Source organism: Zootoca vivipara, chromosome 3 (assembly GCF_963506605.1).
Source record: "Zootoca vivipara chromosome 3, rZooViv1.1, whole genome shotgun sequence".
Lineage (NCBI taxonomy): Eukaryota > Metazoa > Chordata > Lepidosauria > Squamata > Lacertidae > Zootoca > Zootoca vivipara.
In genome coordinates this window covers 118,967,868-118,991,806 of record NC_083278.1, presented here as the reverse complement: position 1 = coordinate 118,991,806, position 23,939 = coordinate 118,967,868, and the positions used below count along the sequence as shown (strand labels likewise).

At 48.9% G+C, this 23,939-nt stretch overlaps 1 protein-coding gene across 1 annotated transcript in view; it reads left to right on the top strand.

The window, feature by feature from the left end:
- Positions 1-23,939, top strand: part of CLU (clusterin) — a 32,835-nt gene continuing 8,896 nt past the window's right edge. The window contains exons 1-5 of the mRNA XM_060273206.1: positions 1-96; positions 14,281-14,395; positions 16,921-17,069; positions 18,098-18,265; positions 22,517-22,970. Coding sequence (XP_060129189.1) covers positions 14,308-14,395; positions 16,921-17,069; positions 18,098-18,265; positions 22,517-22,970 — 859 coding nt within the window. The 5' untranslated portion in view covers positions 1-96; positions 14,281-14,307. The remainder of the gene's footprint in view (positions 97-14,280; positions 14,396-16,920; positions 17,070-18,097; positions 18,266-22,516; positions 22,971-23,939) is intronic.

Genomic DNA, 23,939 nt, shown 5'->3' with positions numbered 1-23,939 from the left:
GGAGGGGGGGGGAGGGGCCCGCCTATAAAAGCGCGGAGCGGCCACTGCGCCACGGATCAACCGGGCGAGGAGGACAAGCCGAGACCGACTTGAGAGGTGATGCAGCTGCAGCGGTTTTGCAGACAAGTGGAGGAAGGAAGCGCCCCGCAGAGCGTGCAAAATCGCCTGGATTTTGCGCCCCCACCTCCAAACAGCGGGTGCAGATATCCGCGCAGGCCGGGCAGGGTTTGCAAAGGATTGGGAAGCGCGCGCGCGCGCGAGGGGAAGCAATGATGCTTCATTTGCAAAGGCAGAATCCCCTTTTCCTTTCCGTAGCAGCGCATTTACACGTGCACGGAACCGGAGAGGAGAGCCCTGCAGGCCTCCCTTGCTTCTGAGTAGGTCAAGTGTGGGGCGGGGAGGGATGGTGGATTCAAGAAAGGACCACCGCGCACACCCCTCAATCTGCTGTGTAAGAGGAGGGGGGGGAAACCCCAGTCTGATCTGCGCGGGCACACGCGTCTCGTGTGAACGCTTTTGCTTGGACGCGGTTAGAAAACGGCCTTTTGGGGGATGGTGGGAAAGGAGCGGGTCTTTGCGGGAGAACTCGGGCTGGGACGTCTTGCGTTGTTGGAGGGGTGTGTGTGTGCGCGCGCGCGGGTTGGTCTGCGCGCGCGTGTTCGGCGTGGGGTGTGGGGGAGGAGAGGATGGGCTGGGTCCGCCCCCGAGACGGAGCCTGCGGATTGCCGTAGCGTGGTGGCACATTGCTGGGAAAGAGGGCAGGCTGTGTCGCCTAGTGGTGAGGCTCTAGGAAAGTCTGTGAACAGAGCAAGCTGTGGCCAGGTTGGGAACCTGGCTTCTGAACGCAGTCTCCAGGTGATGCGCTGGAGGGAAGTGCCGTATAGTGGTGAGAACCCAGGCCTTGTGCTCCCCCCTTCAATTAAGGAGGTTTCACTTCCCCATACTGAACGGAGTTGGGAGCTTCCTTATTCCAAGTCGAACCGCTGTCGCACCTGTCCCTATATTGCCTGCACTGACTGGCAGCATCTCTGGGAATTCAGACAAGGGAGCCTTTCCCTGCCCTCCCTGGAGATGTGGGAGGCTCAGGGGGGCTGTGCCCTGAGCCCTGCCCTTGTTGCCATGCAGAATCCGCCCGCGGCCTTGAGGATGGGCAGCGCTTTGTAGTTGGTCAGATTAAGCGGACCAGGTACACAGTGTTCCTTTGGGAGGCTGGGCACCGTGTCCCTGATTCAGTTTCTGGCTCCGTGGCCACCTTTGGGAAACAATGCTTTGCTGACCCCGGAATGGCGCTCAGGCGGAGAGAGTTGTTGACGCACCAGCAACGGGCTTTCTCCTGGCAAGGTTTCTAGTCCTCATGACCCTTCAAAACATTGTCCCTGAGTGCCTATCTGGGGCTTTGGCAGAGGGAGGAAGTGGACAGGTCCTGGCCAGTCTAGATGCCGACATGGAGGAAACCGAGGGTGGGGTGGAGCCTGAGGGTGCGGGCCCTGCACCACCCCAAATTGCAAGAGGAAGTAGAGAGGGCACCCCAGTCCCTTCCAGCGCCCTCTCCCCTCGCCCGAGATGCAGCCTACATCCAGCTCAGAAAGGATATTGTAGAGCTGGGAGAAGTTCGGAAAAGGGCACACAGAATGATTGAAGGGGTGGAGCGACTCTATGAAGAAAGGTTGCAGCCTTTGGGGCTTTTTAGTTCAGAGAAAAGGCGAGTCGAAACAGAACCCTGGAGGAGGGAGGGAACCCCAAGGGTCATCCAGCTCAACCCCCTGCAATGCAGGAGGAATCACAACTAAAGCGTCCTTGACAGATGGCCACCCAACCTCTGCTTAAAAGCCTCCAACCTCATGGATGGTACAGTTGAGATTCCTGCCTTGCAGGGGGTTGGTCTGGATGTCCCTTGGGGTCCCTTCCGATTCTATGATTCTGCAATGGAGAGTTCGCCGCCTTCCAAGGGAGTCTGTATCACCTTCGAACAGCTCTCAGCTATGAGGAAGGGAATAAAAAATTATGCCTGGTATGGAGGAAGTGGAGAGAGGATGGTGTTGTCCTGCCCCCCCCTCTCATTCGTAACTCTAGAATTTGTGGGCACCCAGTGAAGACTCAGGACAGATTCACACAGTGCAGAAACTATGGAACTCCCTCCCACAGGAGGCAGGGATGGCTTTAAAAGAGGGTGACCTGATCCAGCAGGTTCTCCTTCAGTTCTTTTTTTTTACGAAATAATTTTTATTTGATTTTACAAACATAAAATTATAGCAATCCAAATGTTTATCCATATATCCACGTACATTACAAGTGAGATTAAAACCCTGCTGTTTTCATCTGCTTGCAACTGTCTCTTAAATCGATTATAAATTTCCCCCATTCTTTATAAAAGTTTTTGTCCTCTTGGTCCCTTAGCTTTCCAGTCAGCTTTGCCATCTCTTTCACAGTCTTTCTTCTTTCCATCCATGGGCTAGCAGGATCCGTGCGGCTGTTGTTGCGTACATAAAAAGCCTTTTCTGGTCTCCTTTGGAATGTCTGTTCCTATAATTATCGGCAGGGGGTTGGACTGGATGGCCCTTGTGGTCTCTTCCAACTCTCTGATTCTATGATTCTAATTCCTAATGGAAAAGCTTCTGGTTTTTCCTAACAAAAGTTATTTTAACTCCCCCCCCCCTAATTTCATTATATATCATCCCCCAGAAAGGGCTCTCCTTAGCTTCTGACGAGCTCTAAAAGGGGCCTGTGCAGCTGAATTGCAACCCACCAGCCATGTCGTTTCATTTTTCTGCTCCTGCAGTTCTTTGTTGGCAGCATTTGATCCTTTCCTCCCTTCTCTCTCCCCCCCCCCTCTCTCCCTCTTATGCCTGGAAAATTGTTGCAGATTTTTAGGTATTTGGGGCACCTTGTCCCTTAAGTGCAAGACCCGGCGCAGGACGCGTTTGATCTTTCATGGCGGCCTTTGTTCCTGCTCTGAAATGCGATTGCACCGGATAGCTGCGCTGAGTGCTCAAAGAGCAGAGCAGCAGGGAAGAGTGTCAAACGCAAGGGCTCTAGAGGGGTGACAATAGTGATCATAGTTCTAGTTACAGGTAGGTAGCCGTGTTGGTCTGAGTCGAAGCAAAATAAAAAAAATTCCTTCAGTAGCACCTTAAAGACCAACTAAGTTTTTATTTTGGTATGAGCTTTCGTGTGCATGCACACTTCTTCAGATACACATCTGTATCTGAAGAAGTGTGCATGCACACGAAAGCTCATACCAAAATAAAAACTTAGTTGGTCTTTAAGGTGCTGCTGAGGGAATTTTTTTATTGGTGCCCCGTTCAGCCGCCTTTGTTTTGACCCTGGGTCTTGCCTTGAAAGCCTCGTCTGCTCTCCCAAGTTTGCAGGCAACGTATTCTTCTGTATTAATGAGAGCTAGAAACTTGCTTGGTTTTTTTTTTTTACCCAAATCATAGAATCATAGAGTTGGAAGAGACCACAAGGGCCATCCAGTCTAACCCCCTGCCAGGCAGGAAACACCATCAAAGCATTCTTGACATATGCCTGTCAAGCCTCTGCTTAAAGACCTCCAAAGAAGGAGACTCCACCACACTCCTTGGCAGCAAATTCCACTGCCAAACAGCTCTTACTGTCAGGAACTTCTTCCTAATGTTTACATGGAATCTTCTTTCTTGTAGTTTGAATCCATTGCTCAGTGTCCGCTTCTCTGGAGCAGCAGAAAACAACCTTTCTCCCTCCTCTATATGACATCCTTTTATATATTTGAACATGACTATCATATCACCCCTTAACCTTCTCTTCTCCAGGCTAAACATACCCAGCTCCCTAAGCCGTTCCTCATAAGGCATCGTTTCCAGGCCTTTGACCATTTTGGTTGCCCTCTTCTGGACACGTTCCAGCTTGTCAGTATCCTTCTTGAACTGCGGTGCCCAGAACTGGACACAGTTCTCCAGGTACTCTCAGATTCCTGGAAGAGTATTCATAAAGGCCGGCCAAATTTGCTCCTCTCTCCCCTGCGAAGGAGCTTTTCATGTCTCTGCAAACAGGGAACCCTTGCTGTATTCAGAATGCCGCAGTGGCTGGCCTATTGCTATCAAATAATACTGTACAAAGATTGCGCCTGCTATTGGGATGGAAGGAGTGGACCACATCACAGAGCTCGGAAGGTGGTGGAGGTTTTTAAGCGAAGGTTGGATGGCTCTCTGTCAGGGATGCTTTAGCTGAGATTCCAGCCTTGCAGGGGGTTGGACTAGATGACCCCTGGGCAGTGTTAGAAACTAGGGTGTATAAAGGGAAAGGGACCCCTGACCATTTGGTCCAGTCGTGACCGACTCTGGGGTTGCGGCACTCATCTCGTGTTATTGGCCGAGGGAGCCGGTGTACAGCATGACTAAGCCGCTTCTGGCAAACCAGAGCGGTGCACGGAAACGCCGTTTATAAGCTAGGTGTCAATTGGCTCCTTAAACCAAGGTTATAGTCACCAAAGTGGAATGTCTTGCTGCCATTTGGGGGCAAGACGGCTCTTACAGTATTTTCCAAATGATGGACTGACTGATTGATTCTCGGTTAAGTATCTGGCTAGTTCAGATGACAACCTTGAGCTCGGTTAAGAGCTTTGAGAACTTAGAGAAGAAAAGTCACTTTCCCCAGGGACAATCCTACCTCTTTTTCTTAATGGTGACACGGACCATTCATAACGTAGGGATATTCTTCACAACTGTGAGCGGGGCAGTGGGTTGGGGCAAGTGAAGGTGAGCGGCGAAAATTAGCTACACTGTTTTTTGCGCTGCTGCTGCTCGGGCTACACAGAAAAAGCATTTTGGTTCCTGAAATTCATTCTGATTGTGCAGATAAAATAAAACTGATAGAATTCTACAGGACGTTGCATTAGTGTGTGAAAACAGCCCAGATTCAGTGACCCCCAGATGGTGGAGATGTCAGGCGCCAATCCTGGCATCCAGGCATCTTCACTTGGTTGCAAGTGGCTGAGAGCCAGGTGCAAAATGCGCCTGGCGCCTGGCTAATTTCGAACACTGCTCCTGGGGTCTTGTACAGCTCTGCAATTCTATGATTCCATGTAAGGTGGGGAGCATGGCTGCCAAGTTTTCCCTTTTCTCGCGAGGAAGCCTATTCAGCATAAGGGAAAATCCCTTAAAAAAAGGGATAACTTGGCAGCTATGGTGGGGAGAGCAGTTTCTCTTGTACAGGGTTACTCCATTCCTTGGTCATTGTTGTTTAGTCGTTTAGTCATGTCCGACTCTTCGTGACCCCATGGACCATAGCACGCCAGGCACTCCTGTCTTGCACTGCCTCCCGCAGTTTGATCAAACTCATGTTCGTAGCTTCAAGAATACTGTCCAACCATCTTGTCCTCTGTCGTCCCCTTGGTCATTAAGTACCGCCTTTAGTGTGATGCTTCGCCCCCCCCTTTCCCAGGCACATATACCTGCCTTACTTTTGCCACACCTTCCTCCTTTTGTTGCAGCAGCTGCTTCTGCAGCAACCGTTGCAGGGTCAGGTGGTGGTGGGAAGGAAAGAAAGAGACAGGCCTTCATATTTGCCAGGGCCCACTAGCAGACAGTTTGTGGAACGTGATTCCGGCAGATTTGTGTGGCTGGCTTCCGCGCGTGAAATGCCGGCCGCTGTGAAACGCAGCCGACACCGTTCTGTGTTTTTCATCCAGGCCCTGGAATTGGAGAGAGGTGGTGTGGGCAGCTGTGTTTGTGTTTGTGTTTGAAGGGCATGAAAGAGCATTCTGGTCTCCTCTGTCTGCACAATCAATGCAAGGGCTCAGGGCTTGAATCAAGAGGGTTCTCTCGCTTTCTCTGTTTCTATTTTTTGTTTGCAAATGCAGGAACAATTCCCTCCTCCTCCTCTTCCCTGTCTGGCGCCTTATCTCTGGGAGGAATTTACTTTGTCCCAGAGCTGTTTCCCGGCCTCTTTTGTTTTGCAGCCTGGGCAGGAGGGCAGCCGTCCAGCTTTGCTGGCATTCACAGCCCCCTTTCTCTGCCCTTCAGCTCCTCTCTTGCTCGTTTGATGCCTCGTTGGTCCCAGAGAATAGAGACAGAGACAAAGCAGGTGCTGAGATCTCAGTTGCTGGACCAGTTTCCTTCCACTGCCATTTGGCCTAAAAGGCACGAACCAGTTCCGAATGATGCTTTAAAAGAGGGCAAGACACATTCATAGAGGAGGAGAGGGCTGTCGAGGGCTGCTAGCCACCACGGCTCGACTCTGCCTCCACAGTCAGAGGCAGGGAGGCTTCTGAATCCCAGTTGCTGGAAACTGCAGGAGGGGAGAGTTGCTCTTGTGTTCGAATCCTGCTTGCACGTTTCCTTTTGGGGCATCTGTTTGGCCACAGTGAGAACAGGGTGCTGGACTAGGTGAGCCCCTTTTGCCCTGATCCAGCATAATAATAATAATAATAATAATAATAATAATAATAATAATAATAATAATAATTTATTAATTTATACCCCACCCATCTGGCTGGGTTTCCCCAGCCACTCTGGGCGGCTTCCAACAGAAAAAAAAATACAATAATCTATTAAACATTAAAAGCCTCCCTGAACAGGGCTGCCTTCAGATGTCTTCTAAAAATCTGGTAGTTGTTTTCCTCTTTGACATCTGTTGGGAGGGCGTTCCACAGGGCAGGCGCCACCACCGAGAAGGCCCTCTGCCTAGTTCCCTGCAACTTGGCTTCTCGCAACGAGGGAACTGCCAGAAGGCCCTTGGTGCTGGACCTCAGTGTCCGGGCAGAATGATGGAGGTGGAGACGCTCCTTCAGGTATACTGGACCGAGGCCATTTAGGGCTTTAAAGGTCAGCACCAACACCAGCAGTCTGTCCTTATGTCCTTAAACATGGTATACGGTGTGGATCTGCCAAGTTTTTGCAGAGTCTCACTTGTTGTTTCCTGTCTAGAGAGAAAACCATGTTTGTGGCTCAAAAGAGGTAGTGCATTGTCCCAAGACAGATTTAGCCCAGAATTGTTGGCAGGTCTCCTGGGCAGAGCCGGGCACACCTTTCCTATCCCCTGCTGCTACCCGATCCCTTTAACTGGAGATGCTGCGGGGTTGAACCCGGGACCTTCTGCATGCCAAGCAGCTGCCCTGCTGCTGAGCAAGTGGAAGGAGAGGAGGGTGGGAGAGAGATGCTCTTTGCCGGCTACACGTTTCCCAGGTGTTGGTGCCAGGGCTTGAGACAGGGACCTCTTGCATCCCTGAGCAGCTGCTCTGCCATTGAGCTGTGGGCCTGGGCAACACGATGCCTCTCTCGCTCCCTTCCCACGCCATCGAGCTCTGGGGAGGCCAAGGGCGGCTTGCGATACACTGGCTACTTGTTGCAAGGATCCAAAGCACACCCTCCTCCTGCCTTCGGGCACCACTCCTGTGTGGAGCAGCCCACTGGCACTCAAGGAGAACGTGGTTCCCTGGGATGTGCCCGTGATGGGCAGCCAGTCTCCTGCTGCTAGCAGTTCCCCATGGAGTCCGCTGCTTTATTGGGACTGTGTGGCAGCTGGTGAGTAGCATCATCGGATAACTTTTTTGGTACTGATAACACCAAGGTTGCAGGTTCGATCCCCGCATGGGACAGCTGCACAATCCTGCATTGCATAGGGTTGGGCTAGGCCAGGCTTCCTCAACCTCGGCCCTCCAGGTGTTTTGAGACTACAATTCCCATCATCCCTGACCACTGGTCCTGATAGCTAGGGATCATGGGAGTTGTAGGCCAAAAACATCTGGAGGGCCGAGGTTGAGGAAGCTTGGGCTAGATCATGGGTAGGCAAACTAAGGCCCGGATCCAGCCCAATCGCCTTCTCAATCCGGCCCACAGACGGTCCAGGAATCAGCATGTTTTTACATGAGTAGAATGTGTCCTTTTATTTAAAATGCATCTCTGGGTTATTTGTGGGGCATAGGAATTCGTTCATTTTTTCCTCCAAAATATAGTCCGGCCCCCCAAAAGGTCTGAGGGACAGTGGACTGGCCCCCTGCTGAAAAAGTTTGCTGACCCCTGCCGCTGGATGGTGCTCAGGGTCCCTGCCAACTCTATGATTCTATTATCTGCAGGGTGGATTCGATTTAAATCAAATCGATTAAAATCACAGTTTGAATAACTAGTCAGCAAGACTTGATTTAATTTTTTTTTTTACAGAAAGACTCATTCTTGCTGGTATAATCTTAATATTTACAACCAGATGAAGGTTTCATTTTTGGAATAATAAATTTTCAGGGTAGTTTTTTACAGTTATATCAAAAATTACCGATTTGGTTATACATAGACCGGTAATTATGAAATTATTGTGAGCTTTAATAAGGTAGCTGTTTATATTTGGACAACTTTTCTGCCGTAATTTATTGGATGGAGAACAATAATAACAATTTATTTAACTAAAGCAATAACATTATAGCATATGTATCCATGTTTATTAACGGATGTGGTTAAACAAAAAACCTTAGACTGAGTTTTAGCACACATGAAAAACTTAAAACAAATCCTCATTTGCTAATGAATATAGCCTTTGCACTCTAATGTAACTTAAATAGAAAACTGTCTTTAGAAAGATTTTTCCACCAAAAACATTTTATTTTAAAAATCCAATTTAAATTTAAGAAATCCAATTAAAAAAAAATCCCTGTGTGTGTGTGTGTGTGTGTGTGTGTGTGTGTGTGTGTTGATTTGTATCCACCCTGATTATCTGTTGTCTTCAGCACTTGGCTGTTGCTGCTATCATGCCTTTGCAAACAAATAAGTTTTGCTTTTTCAACCCATTGTCTGAAAAAGCCCCAACTCTCACAAGAATATGAGAAGAGCTTGCCGGATCAGGCCAAAGTGGGCCTATCTCGCCCAGCATCCTGTTCTCACGGTGGCCAAGCAGATGCTCCTAAAGGAAGCCCACGAGCAGGATTCGAACACAAGAGTAACTCTGCCTTCCTGCGGTTTCCAGCAACTGGGATTCGGAAGTATTGCTGCCTTTGACTGTGGAGGCAAAGCGGAGCCACCCTGGCTAGGAGCCATCGATAGATAGCTCTCTCTTCCCCCGTGACTTTGTTGAATCCAAGTTGGTGGCCATCACTGACCCTTGTGGGAGGGAGTTCCAGAGTTTAACTCTGTTCTGCACGAAGAACGTCCTGTTATCTGTCCCAAATCTTCCAACATTTCAGCTTCCTTCGATGACTGCGCGTTCTAGTGTTAGGAGCAAGAGCAGCGTTGGATTTCGGATGGTGTTTTTGGTTTCCCTGTACTAGCCAAAAGGAGAAGACCCACAATTGTGAAGATAGAATCATAGAATCATAGAGTTGGAAGAGACCACAAGGGCCATCCAGTCCAACCCCCTGCCAAGCAGGAAACACCATCAAAGCATTCTTGACATATGTCTGTCAAGCCTGACCAGAGCAGAATACAGTGGTACTATTACTTCCCTTGATCTAGATGCTATACTCCTATTGATGCAGCCCAGAATTGCATTGGCTTTTTTAGCTGCTGCATCACACTGTTGACTCATGTCAAGTATGTGGTCTACCAAGACTTCCTAGATCCTTTTCACATGTACTGCTCTCAAGCCAGGTGTCACCCATCCTGTATTTGTGCCTTTCATTTTTTTTGCCCAAGTGTAGTACTTTACATTTCTCCTAGTTAAACTTCATCTTAAAATAAAAAAATTCCTTCAGTAGCACCTTAAAGACCAACTAAGTTTTTATTTTGGTATGAGCTTTCGTGTGCATGCACACTTCTTCAGATACTGGTCTTTAAGGTGCTACTGAAGGAATTTTTTTATTTTACTTCGACCCAGACCAACACGGCTACCTACCTGTAACCAAAACTTCATCTTGTTTGCTTTGGCCCAGTTGTCTAATCTGTTAAGGTCATTTTGAAGTGTGATCCTGTCCTCTGGGGTATTAGCCACCCCTCCCAATTTGGTGTCCATTTGGATGCTCCAAATGTTGGCCTCACTCAGGACAACGTATTACCAAAGATGACCAAAGTCTGCCCTGGCCCCCTGCCGAGGTTTTTCCTCTGTCCATTCTCTCTTTGCCAGGCCCCCCTTCTGCCTTTCTTCATCCGGGAATTTTTGCTCAAACCCTTGACGGTTTGGGTTGGCTTTTTCCGAACGCTTTCCCAGCTCTCCTCTCCCCCTTCCCTCTCCTGCTGGGATGATCCATCTGCCAGTCTTGCTGAAGGCACAGAATCAGAGAGAGGGAGGCTCACTCTGTTTCTTTCATCCCCCCCCATCATGCCTGCTGATTCAGAGGGCACACGCGGTCTGCTTGCCAATCCCCCCCCCTATTTCTCCGTGAGAACTGTCTGCCTCCTCGCTTTCCTTGGACGGGCAGCGCCATCTGTTACGCAACTCTTCCTCCCAACGGGCACAAGGGGGGAGGGAGTTTCCAGAAAGCAGGACCTTGGCACAATGCAGCCCCATTTCTGCCCCCCCCCCGCCCCCATTCCAGATCTGCAGAATTTCCTGGCCCTGGAGACAAGGGAGCCTGGCCAAGACCCTTCTCTGTATCTGAGCTCTGTGTTTCTCCCTTCAGAAATACTCTGCACTCAGAGCATGTTCACCTCTGCTATTTTGTGGCTCTTGGCCGGCTTCTTTTTTTGGGTCTTGGAGCTGGTCTCTAGGGCGGCAGGGGGACAGGGAGAGTGACGCAAACTCCAGCCACTTCCAAGGGCCGCAGGTGGAGCGCTTTTCGGCTTTTCAGCTGTTATCTCCTCTGCGGCCAAGTTTCCTGTTTATTTTTCAATGGCTGGACTAGATAAGGCAGAGACTGTGCAATGCCAGAGAGCCAGCTGTTCAGAGAGCATGGCAGGAGCCTCTGCAATTAAGGGAATCTCTAAAATTGGTTTGTTGTTGTTCTTAATTTTACTACTTATTTTGTGGGTTTTCTTAGTGTTTTGAACCGCTCTGAGGATGTCATATAGAGGAGGGAGAAAGGTTGTTTTCTGCTGCTCCAGAGAAGCGGACACGGAGCAATGGATTCAAACTACAAGAAAGAAGATTCCACCTAAACGTTAGGAAGAACTTCCTGACAGTAAGAGCTGTTCGGCAGTGGAATTTGCTCCCAAGGAGTGTGGTGGAGTCTCCTTCTTTGGAGGTCTTTAAGCAGAGGCTTGACAGGCATATGTCAAGAATGCTTTGATGGTGTTTCCTGCTTGGCAGGGGGTTGGACTGGAAGGCCCTTGTGGTCTCTTCCAACTCTATGATTCTATGATTCTATGAGATCTGCAGATGAAGGGTGGTATGCAAATGTAATAATTAAAGATAGAATGATGCCTGGAATGGGGAAAAGGGGGACAGAGGAAAGTTTTCCTCCGGTACTTGTGGACATGCAATGAAGCTGGATGTTGGAATGTTCAGGACAGAGGAAAGACAAGACTGTGGAACTCCCTGCCACAGGAAGCAGTGACGACCAGCAACTTGGATGGCTTTGAAAGAAGATTGGACAAATTCATAGAGGAGCAGAGGGTTGTCAATGGCTCTGCTGCGCCTCCAAAAGTCAGAGGCAGCAATGTTCCTGAATCCCAGTTGCTGGAAACTGCAGGAGGGGAGAGTTGCTTGAGTTCGAATCCCGCTTGCAGGTTTACCCTTTGGGGCATCTGGCCGGCCGCTGTGAGAACAGGATGCTGGACTAGATGTGCCATGGGCCTGATCTGGCCGGGCTCTCCTTATGTTCTCATCCCCAAAATCAGCTGGTCAGTTTATGACCTCAAACTCACCTTTCAAGTATAAAGTGGCCTATACTGTACAGTGAAATGCAGCCATGGCAAAAGCCAAATGCAGGATCAAACATGGAATCGGAATGCTAATAAACTTTTATTAATAAACTTTTTAAAACAACAACAACAGCCACCCAGCAGTCACAATTTCAGTAATGGTATGCCCCGCGGAAGACCTTAAGGTCCACAAACAACAATATTCTGGAGATCCCGAGCCATAAGGTGGCTAGATTGGCCTCTACTAGAGCCAGGGCCTTTTCAGTACTGGCCCCAACTTGGTGGAATGCTCTTTCCCAGGAGACCAGGGCCCTGCGGGATTTGTCATCTTTCCGCAGGGCCTGCAAGACAGAGCTGTTCCGCCTGGCCTTTGGGTTAGACTCAGCTTGACCCCTGTGTTTTTCCTCCCTCATGGCTTGGATTTATGGACTACTTGAAATGAGGCTGCACTTTAAATTTTAATACTGTATTTTAATCTGTATTTTAATTGTTTTTATGTTTTATTGTAATTCTGTTGGTGTGAGCCGCCCTGAGCCCGGTTTTTGACTGGGGAGGGCGGGGTATAAATAAAAATTTATTATTATTATTATTATTATTATTATTTATTATTATTAATGGAACGACCGAGAGGGCACAGGGTTGGTTTCTTGTAGCAAGGAGTTTTGCCGCCTCCCATACCTTCCCTGTGCTTTTTTGGCAGGAGAGGGATGCTTCAACTTCTCGGCACTTGGAGGTGTCCCTCCCGTCCACCCTTGGAGTATCTGAATCCCCCCCCCTTTTTTAAAAAAAATAATTTTTATAGAATTTTTCAATTTTATCATCACAATCATTATTTCAAAAACAAAAAACATTATAAATCCTCAACACTGCCCCCCCCCCGCCCCCAGTGACTTCGCTCAACTTCCTTTTCTGGTTTCTTGGCATATTATCTCTCCCTGCTTACTGGTTATTTCTTATTCTTTAATTTTTTAAAAATAATAATTCTTCTCTTATCATTTTAACATCCTGTTTCTATTTCTGCATTTGTGTTGTTGATTGCAAGTGTTCAGTCAAACCCTGCAAGTGACTCCATTTCTTTACATTGATTCTGTAAATAGAACATAAATGGTTCCCGGTCCTTCTTGAAATCCCTATGGCCTTTATCTCGAAGACTTTCCGTTAGTTTTCCCATTTCAGCGTAGAATCATAGAATCATAGAATCATAGAGTTGGAAGAGACCACAAGGGCCATCCAGTCCAACCCCCTGCCAAGCAGGAAACACCATCAAAGCAATCTTGACATATGCCTGTCAAGCCTCTGCTTAAAGACCTCCAAAGAAGGAGACTCCACCACACTCCTTGGCAGCAAATCCCACTGTCGAACAGCTCTTACTGTCAGGAAGTTCTTCCTAATGTTGAGGTGGAATATTTTTTCTTGTAGTTTGAATCCATTGCTCCGTGTCCGCTTCTCTGGAGCAGCAGAAAACAATCTTTCTCCCTCCACTTGTTTTCCTTGCCATTCTTCTTTGGTTGGTATTTCAATACTTTTCCCATCTTTGTGCTGGCCATACCCTAGCCGCAGTTGTAGCATACATAGAATAGAATCCTAGAGTTGGAAGAGACCACAAGGGCCATCCAGTCCAACCCCCTGCCAAGCAGGAAACACCATCAAAGCATTCTTGACATATGCCTGTCAAGCCTCTGCTTAAAGACCTCCAAAGAAGGAGACTCCACCACACTCCTTGGTAGCAAATTCCACTGCCGAACAGCTCTTACTGTCAGGAAGTTCTTCCTAATGTTTAGGTGGAATCTTCTTTCTTGAAGTTTGAAGCCCTGAGGGTACCTCAGGGCTCTGTCCTCTCCCCCATGCTTTTTAACATCTATATGCAGCCGCTGGGAGAGATCATCAGGGGGTTTGGGCTGGGTGTTCATCAGTATGCGGATGATACCCAGCTCTACCTCTCTTTCAATTCAGAACCAGTGAAGGCAGTGAAGGTCCTGTGTGAGTGCCTGGAGGCAGTTGGAGGATGGATGGCGGCTAACAGTTTGAGGTTGAATCCTGACAAGACAGAAGTACTGTTTGTGGGGGACAGGAGGCGGGCAAGTGTGGAGGATTCCCTGGTTCTGAATGGGGTAACTGTGCCACTGAAGGACCAGGTGCACAGCCTGGGAGTCATTTTGGACCCACAGCTGTCCATGGAGGCGCAGGTCAATTCTGTGTCCAGGGCAGCTGTTTATCAGCTCCATCTGGTACACAGGATGAGACCCACACCCTGCCTGCTGACTGTCTTGCATGCTCTGGTTATCTCCCACTTGTGGTGCATGCTCAAAAATAGAATCGTAGAGTTGGAAGAGACCACAAGGGCCATCCAGTCCAACCCCCTGCCAAGCAGGAAACACCATCAAAGCATTCTTGACATATGCCTGTCAAGCCTCTGCTTAAAGACCTCCAAAGAAGGAGACTCCACCACACTCCTCGGCAGCAAATTCCACTGCCGAACAGCTCTTACTGTCAGGAACTACATGAACAGTTCAGCACCTGAACCCTTTGACGCTGTCTGGTGTGGCGCTCCCGTCGTCCTGACGACTTTTCCTTATCTTTTCAGGAACCTGAGATTGTTTCTGCGGAGAAGATGGCCCGTGCTGGATGGCTCCCTCTGCTGGGGCTGCTCTTTTTCTGGGATGGCGGGCGCTGCCTTGTTCCTCCCGAAGAGCTGCAACGTAAGTAAGGAACAGCGGAGAAGCTGGCGCTTCCATATCTCTGCATTCTTCTTAAATGTCCTGGAAGTGCTTCTCATTCCAGAGCAGGCAAAGGAGCCCGGGGACTAGAAAACTCTTTTGCATTTGAGTCACAAATCCATCAGGTTTGCTAAAAAAAAAAAAAAAACTTCCTTTGCGCTTTTCATTTCTGGGCAAGGAGAGAGGATGTGTTGGAACTGCGGATTGATCGGACCTGTCCTGTGGCACCCATAGTAGTGTTGGATTTTTCTTTAGTAGTCAAGTTACTTTAGAGCCGGTCTAATGTAAATACAGTCTGTTTAAGATAAACGGGTGTCTGTGTTTCTGTTAGTTGCTCCCAGGCGTGGGCTCTGCTTCTTGTATATAAGGCTCTGCCAGAAAGCCTCCTGTATCTCTTAGTTAGATCTTTCAGTTTGATTCATCTCGTAGTAGATCACTCTCTCAGCTGTTCTCAGTTTAAGAGATTCCTTAGTTGAATCTTAGTATGAGAGTTGCTTAGTTATAATGCTAGTTTGCTGTTAATTCTTGGGTAGTTTAATGGGAGTTTTGTGGGAGTTTGTGGGAGGTTTGGAATGTGGGAGAAAGCATTTATCTTTAGTTTAAAGTCTCTTTAGAGTCAGTTTGTATTTCAGTTAAAGAAACCCAACCGTTTGTATTTTCATCTGCATACTTTTACAAGTGTGCAGCTAGTAAGGGGTTTCATATAAGGGAGATAATTCCCTACGCTCTTGGTGGTGTTTTCTTAGCCAGGTCAACTTCTGACTGCGTATACTCTGCGTGAAGCGTACTTTAAAGGGCCGCTGTAAAACTGGGATATATGATTTAGGTTAAGCAGGTTTCAATATCCAGTTTTCTCCAATATTATTCTTATCATATATATATTATTTCTCAATAAGTAGATGCCAAGAGTCTGTATTTCCAGCCACAGAATAAAAAAAGGATAAAAAGAAATGCTCTTGCCAGACACCTGCACCATGATGTCATTTCCCAGAACTGTGACTCATGGTCTCATGGGGGGGGAATCATTCCTGCCTTGCGAGGCTGGAGTGTTATGCTAGGGTTGCCAAACTGCCAGGGCTGCGGTCAAGGGTGCAGGGCGGAGGCTGCTGTTTCTGTGTGTATGTACGTAGATCATTTGGGAATGGTTGTTGCCACTTGAAAAGCCCCAGACAGGATGCAAAAAGAAGGGCAGGAAAAGGCAGCAATAACTCACCAGTCAACTGCCAACCTAGCAGTTCGAAAGCACGTCAAAGGGCAAGTAGATAAATAGGTACCGCTCCAGCGGGAAGGTAAACGGCACTGTTCTGGTTCGCCAGAAGCGGCTTTGTCATGCTGGCCACATGACCATGTCATATGGAGGAGGGAGAAAGATTGTTTTCTGCTGCTCCAGAGAAGCGGACACGGAGCAATGGATTCAAACTACAAGAAAGAAGATTCCACCTCAACGTTAGGAAGAACTTCCTGACAGTAAGAGCTGTTCGGCAGTGGAATTTGCTGCCAAGGAGTGTGGTGGAGTCTCCTTCTTTGGAGGTCTTTAAGCAGAGACTTGACAGGCATATGTCAAGAATGCTTTGATGGTGTTTCCTGCTTGGCAGGGGGTTGGACTGGATGGCCCTTGTGGTCTCTTCCAACTCTATGATTCTATGACCTGGAAGCTATACGCCTGCTCCCTCGGCCAATAATGCGAGATGAGCGTCGCAACCCCAGAGTCGGTCACGACTGGACCTAATGGTCAGGGGTCCCTTTACCTTTAACTTTTAACTCACCAGTCAGCGGCTATTCCCCATTTTCCCCAAGGTCTGGGAGGCATGGCACGTTTATAAATTGCGTGAAATAAACAAGCTGCTTGATTGTAAAAAAATAATAATTAAAAAGAGGATAAAACAATAAAATGATCAACGAGACAAATAAGAAAAAATAACAAAGCAAGAAAAAAAATAAAAACAAGAAACATTAACAATGATTTAAAACGTTCAAAAAGTTTAAACAGGGCTTTAAAAGAGGATGAGACAGGCTTAAGGGGGAGAGGGCCATTGACAGCTACTAGCCACAATACCTATGCTTTGCCTCAATGGCCAGAGACAGCAATGCTTCTGAATAGCAGGAGGGGAGAGGGCTCTTGTGTTCGAATCCTGCTTCCAGGTTTACCAAAAGGGCATCGGGTTGGCCACTGTGGGAACAGGATGCTGGGCCAAATGGGCGGTTGGCCTGATCCAACAAGGCTCTTCTCCTGAGAGCCAGTATGGCGTGGTGGTCAGGAGCTGGGGGAGACCAGGGTTCGAATCCCCCACTCACTGGGCGTGACCTTGGTCAGGATTGAATGATGAAGGGGTGAGAACCGTTTATGCAACCCTGAGCTCCGTGGAGAAACAGGTGGCATAGAAATGCAACAGATAAATAAATAGATAGAGAGGCGTTCTTATGTGAGACGACCCCACAAAACGGGAAGCGATTTCTCTCTCCCTCTGCCGGCCATTTTCTGAAGTGTGCACCCTTCCCTCCCACAGAGATGTCCGAAACCGGAAGCAAGTTGATCGACTCGGAGCTGGAGAATGCCATCAACGGGGTCCGGCGGATGAAGGTCCTCATGGACCAGACAAGCAGGGACCACCGGGATATCTTGAACGCCTTGGAGGACACCAAGAAGCAGAAGGAGGTCTGTCTCCACGAGGCTCTGCAGGCTGCAGGCCGAGAGAACTTCCCCCCAAATGTCCAGCTCTTGCAAAAGATACAGCTTAAAGCTGACCAGCCGCGCCTTTGGGGTGAGGTCAAATTGCTGCAACCTCGCCCCCAAAGGTGCCTTCCTCCATTGTCTCCCGAGACAGAAGTAACCCCCCCCCAACACACTTGTTGCCCTCCTCTCGAGGGAAATTGGACGGTATTTTTCTTGCTGTTCCAAACATCCCCCTTGAGCTTCTCTTCCTCTGCCCTCTTGTTGTTGTTTAGTCGTTTAGTCGTGTCCGACTCTTCGTGATCCCATGGACCATAGCACGCCAGGCACTCCTGTCTTGCACTGCCTCCCGCAGTTTGGTCAAACTCATGTTCGTAGCTTCGAGAACACTGTCCAACCATCTTGTCCTCTGTCGTCCCCTTCTCCTAGTGCCCTCAATCTTTCCCAACATCAGGGTCTTTTCCAATGATTCTTCTCTTCTCATGAGGTGGCCAAAGTATTGGAGCCTCAGCTTCACGATCTGTCCTTCCAGGGAGCACTCAGGGCTGATCTCCTTCAGAATGGATAGGTTTGATCTTCTTGCAGTCCATGGGACTCTCAAGAGTCTCCTCCAGCACCATAATTCAAAAGCATCAATTCTTCGGCGATCAGCCTTCTTTATGGTCCAGCTCTCACTTCCATACATCACTACTGGGAAAACCATAGCTTTAACTATACGGACCTTTGTAGGCAAGGTGATGTCTCTGCTTTTTAAGATGCTGTCTAGGTTTGTCATTGCTTTTCTCCCAAGAAGCAGGCGTCTTTTAATTTCGTGACTGCTGTCACCATCTGCAGTGATCAAGGAGCCCAAGAAAGTAAAATCTCTCACTGCCTCCATTTCTTCCCCTTCTATTTGCCAGGAGGTGATGGGACCAGTGGCCATGATCTTGGTTTTTTTTTATGTTGAGCTTCAGACCATATTTTGCACTCTGCCCTCTTACAAAGAACTTAACAGCCCCGTTTGACTCTTCCAGGAGGCTCTCCTCCTAGCCCAGGAGACGGAGAAACAGCTGACTGAGAAGGAGGTCTGCAACGAGACCATGCTGGCGCTCTGGGAAGAATGCAAGCCCTGCTTGAAACAGACCTGCATGAGGTTCTACACCCGGGTGTGCCACAGCGGGGCCGGCCTGGTCGGCAGGCAGGTGAGCATGTCAGTTGGGTTCCCCCGAGAACCTGCCTGGAGAACCAGGGCGACATCTGATGTGGAAAGAAATATCTGGATGGGGCCAGGCGGGGCATGGCAAGGCAGCCAGAGGAGGCTCTGTTCCTCCTCCTCCTCACTTCTTGCACCAGGGGCCAGGGATCAGGACCTCAGGTGATGAACAGGGTCCCCAGGAGTGAGCATATGGAAGAAGGTAGTCCTTAAGGTACCTAGATTCTGCAAGCTCTTTTGGGTTTTGAAGGGGAGAAGCAGCCTAGGGCTGGAGTTGTGTCTGCAGAGAGTTCTGGTCGCCTCGCCCCCAGAAGGATATCGAAGAGTTGGAAAAGGTTCAGAAAAGGGCACCCAGAATGATCTCACGAGGATGGAGCATAGCTGCCAAGTTTTCCCTTTTCTCGCAAGGAAGCCTATTCAGCATAAGGGAAAATCCCTTTAAAAAAGGGATAACTTGGCAGCTATGGGATGGAGCAAGGTCCCTTATCTGGAAAGGTTGCAACATTGGGAATTTTTTATGTCGGGGCATGCGCAGAGTGCCCCATCCCAATGCCAGCAGAGTGTGCCAAAAGAACATAGCAACACCAAACCGTTCTAGGAAGAGTCACATGCTTTGCTGGCAGTTTGGGTGTAACCTTTGACACCTCCCTTTCTGTGGAGGCGCAGGTTGCAGCCACAGCTAAGGTGACATTTTTCCATCTCCGCCGTATTAAGCAGTTGGTCCCTTACTTCTCTCGCTCTGATCTGGCCACAGTGATCCATGCGACGGTCACCTCCAGGCTTGATTATTGTAACTCGCTCTACGCGGGGCTGCCCTTGAAGCTGACCCAGAAACTCCAGCGGGTGCAGAATGCCGCGGCGAGGCTCCTTACAGGGTCCCGGCCGCGGGATCACATTCATCCAGTGCTTTACCAGCTGCACTGGCTCCCGGTGGAGTACAGGATCAGGTTTAAGGTGCTGGTTTTGACCTTTAAAGGCCTATGCGGCTTGGGACCCTCGTACCTACGGGACCGCCTCTCCTGGTATGCCCCGCGGAGGACCTTAAGGTCCACAAACAATAATACTTTGGAGATCCCAAGCCATAAGGTGGCTAGATTGGCCTCTACTAGAGCCAGGGCCTTTTCAGTATTGGCCCCAACTTGGTGGAACGCTCTTTCACAGGAGACCAGGGCCCTGCGGGATTTGTCATTTTTCTGCAGGGCCTGAAAGACAGAGCTGTTCCGCCTGGCCTTTGGGTTGGACTTAGTCTGACCCCTGTGTTTTCCTCCCTCATGGCTTGGATCTATGGACTACTTAAAATGAGGCTGCACTTAAAAATTTTAATATTGTATTTTAATCTGTATTTTAATTAATTGCTTTTTATGTTTTAGTGTAATTTTATTGGTGTGAGCCGCCCTGAGCCCGGTTTTGACTGGGGAGGGCGGGGTATAAATAAAATTTTATTATTATTATTATTATTATTATTATTATTATTATTATGCAGTTTCACGCAGTTGTAGATGCAGTCTCCTTGCAGCGTATAGACCAGGCACCCCAAAACTTTTGCCCTCCAGATGTTTTGGACTACAATTCCCATCATCCCCGACCACTGTTCCTGTTAGCAACGGATCATGGGAGTTGTAGGCCAAAACATCTGGAGGGCCGCAGTTTGGGGGTGCCTGGTATAGACCAGTGTTTCTCAACCTTTTTTGGGCCACGGCACACTTGTTCCGTGAAAAAAATCACAAGGCACACCACCATTAAAAAAGTTAAAAAATTTAACTCTGTGCCGCCCTATATTATAATTATGACTGTAAGAAACACTTGCCAAATATTGCTTTCCGGCAGGTCAGTGTTGTGTATTGGCGGCCGCCAGGCACGTGACAATGCAAATCGCCCTTCTCGTCGCCGCACATCGCGGCACACCAGCCAGCGTCTGGTGTGGAACAGTGGTTGAGAAACGCTGGTATAGACGATGCTTTGAAGCTTGCCTCAAGCACATCAGCATTTATACTGTATATTGTGGTGACTCATTCTCACATGCTTGCTGACTCGTTCTCACATGCTTAACTAGCTGCAGGTGCAGGACAAGTCTCGGCCAAATTAAACAGCACACCAAAACCAGCCCTTTCTCGTCCCTTTTCCTCTGTGTGCATAAACCTACGCTAACATTTTAATTTAAAGAAAAGGCGAGTAAGAGGTGTTATGGCGGAAGTTCATGAAATTATGCGCAGTGTTGAGAAAGGGGTTAGAGAAAAGTCCCCCCCCCACTCTCCTAACACACTGAGTGAAGCTGAATGTTGGAAGGTTCAGGGTAGAGAAGAGAACTATGGAACTCATTGCCACAGGAGGTAGAGAGAAGAACCAACCTGGATTAGGAAAATTCATGGAGGAGTGGCTCCTAGCCAGGATGGCTCTGCCCTGCCTCCGTGCTCAGAGGCAGCGATGCTTCTGAATCCCAGGTGCTGGAAAACCCAGGAGGGAGAGTTGCTCTTGTGTTCGAATCCTGCTTGCGGGTTTCCCTTTGGGACATCTGATTGGCCAGTTTGAGAACCAGAAGAGGCTGCTGGATCAAGCCAAGTGGCCTGTGGGAAACTGGCGAGCAGGATTCGAGCATAAGAGCAACTCTCCGTTCCTGGAGGGTTTCTGCAACTGGTAAAGAGGCGAAGCGAGAGGTTCCAGCAGGCTCTTCAAAGGGTCAGCAAACCTTTTCAGCAGGGGGCCAGTCCACTGTCCCTCAGACCTTGTGGGGGGCTGGACTATATTTTGGGGAAAAAAAGTAAAGTAAAGTAAAAGGACAAATTCCTATGCCCCACAAATAACCCAGAGATGCCTTTTCAATAAAAGGACACATTCTACTCATGTAAAAACACCAGGCGGGACCCACAAATAACCCAGAGATGCGTTTTAAATAAAAGGACACATTCTACTCATGTAAAAACACGCTGATTCCTGGACCGTCCGTGGGCCGGATTGAGAAGGTGATTGGGCCGGATCTGGCCCCCGGGCCTTAGTTTGCCAACCCATGTTCTTAGGCATTGCTAAACCAGCTGTGGGCAGCTATCTGCCAGGACTCGCTGTAACAAAGTTTTAACTGGTCCAGAATCCCACCCAAAATCTTCCTCTCCCTGCTGCCCTACTGCTTGGCGTTCCTGCTGGATTATCATCCAAGGTTTAGCTGATGGGGATCAGAGTTCCCTAATTGTAGGGACCCCCTTCCCCATCTCGCTTAGTTGTAGTTGTTGTTGTTAATTGAATTTATATACCGCCCTATACCCGGGGGTCTCAGGGCAGTTCACAGAATAAAATTCAGATATAAAATCACAACGTATAATAATAAAAAAAATACAACCCAATAACAGCCCCCCGAAAAGAGCCTCATTTTAAAAGGGTATAGGAGGCCAATCAGATCAACCAAAGGCTTGGTTAAAAAGGAACGTTTTTGCCTGGTGCCTAAAGGTGTGTAGTGAAGGCGCCAGGCGAACTTCCCTGGGGAGAGCATTCCGCAGACGGGGAGCCAATGCAGAGAAGGCCCCGTTCTCGTAGTTGTCCGGAAACTGATGCAAGATGCTCCTCCTTAGAGCTGATGGCCAGGGGCTGTGGGCCATTCGCTGCCCTTGTTCATAGAATCATAGAGTTGGCAGCAAATTCCACTGCCGAACAGCTCTTACTGTCAGGAAGACAGGATGGACGGACCCTCGTGGGTGCAGGGGGGCCCCTCTTGGTAGTTCCTCCGCCTTCTGGGCGGGGGGCTCAGGGAGAGACGGCCCTCTTTGTGGGACTCCCCCCTCTTTGCCACCTTGACCTGTGCCTCTCAAGGGGTAGGATTTTAGGACCCACCTTCTTTTCATGGCGGTAAGCTGTTTTAAATTCATGATGCTGGTCTAGTGGGCCACTGGCCTGATCCAGCCCATCTCTTTGGATCTTCTTCTTCTTCTTTATTGAGTTTATATACCGCCTTATACCCAGAGGTCACAAGGCGGTTCACAGAAAAACATCACAACATCACAACTTCCCTGGGGAGAGCATCCCACAGACAGGGAGCCACTGCAGAGAAGGCCCCGTTCTCGTGTTGCCACCCTCCGGACCTCTCGAGGAGGAGGCACACAAAGGAGGGCCTCAGAAGGTGATCTCAGGGTCTGGGTCGGTTCATATGGGAAGAGGTGGTCCTTGAAGTATTGCGGTCCTGAGCCATTTAAGGCTTTATAGGTGTAGAAGCTGAAAGGATGCTCAGGGCTTTTTTCTGCTCTTGCTGCTGCAGCTGGAGGACTTCCTCAACCACTCCTCGCCCTTCACGATCTGGGTCGACGGGGAGCGCCTCGACTCCCTGAAGGACGTGGACCAGGACCAAGGGCAGCGGTTGGACGACCTGGAGGAGCGCTACAGCCTGATTGAGGGTGGCGTGGACGACCTCTTCCAAGAGAGCACCCAGGCCTACGGGCAGCTTGCCCCCTTCTTCCACTCGCCCTTCAGCGGCTTCCGGGACATGTTCTGGGGCCCCATCCGCAGCATCCGCCTCCCGGGGTCCCGCCTGGCCCGGGACCTGGCCCCCTTCCCCGCCTTCCCAGGCCAGTACCGACCCCACCAAGACTTCCACCAGCTGTTCCAGTCGCTCCACCAGATGACACAGCAACTCATGAACGGGGGGCTGAGGGGGCCCTACGGCCAGTGGCCGGAGGGACGGCCGGGGCTTTCCCTGGGCAGGCTCCCAACAGGTGAGTGGAGATCGCGGGCAGGTGAGCAGGTCTGGCCTCCAACACCCGTCCAGAATTGCCTGCCTGCTGGCCAATAGATATAGGACATAATATAGATTTTTTATAAAATTAAATTTTTATTCCATTTTCTTTTTCAGTTATTACAAATATCACATATCCATATATTACATTCCCTCTTCCCACCCCTCCTGGGCTTCCCCCAACTTCCACTTCTGATTTATTTCCCCTCTATTATTATAATAATATAATAATTTATTATTTATACCCCGCCCATCTGGCTGGGTTTCCTCAGCCACTCTGGGCGGCTTACAACAGAAAAATGAAATAAAATAATCTATTAAACATTGAAAGCCTCCCTAAACAGGGCTGCCTTCAGATGTCTTCTAAAAATTTGGTAGCTCTTTTTTTCTTTGACATCTGATGGGAGGGCGTTCCACAGGACAGGCGCCACCACCGAGAAGGCCCTCTGCCTGGTTCCCTGCAACTTGGCTTCTCGCAACGAGGGAACCGCCAGAAGGCCCTCTGTACTGGACCTCAGTGTCCAGGCAGTTACACACTGCTATCTCTAAACAAATACATTATATTATTTCCTTGTTTTCTACATATTTCTATTATTAAAGGTGTGAGTGCTTATTTAAATCCTGCCATCAAGTCAATAGTCTTTCTTTGTTTCTGCAAGTATACAATGAATGGTTCCCATTCTCTTTCAAAGTCTCTGTTGTCTTTCCCCTGTAATCTGTCCTTCAGTTTTGCCATTTCTGCATAACTTATCAGTTTTTCTTGCCATTGTTCTTTAGTTGGCACTTCTCCAGTCTTCCAATTTTGTGCTATCAACATTCTCGCCGCTGTAGTAGCGTACATAAATAGCATCCTCTTCTCCTTCGGTAGGTCTTGGCCTAAAATGCCCAACAGGAAAGCTTCTGGTTGTTTAACAAATGCTATTTTCAACATTTTCTTCAGTTCATTATA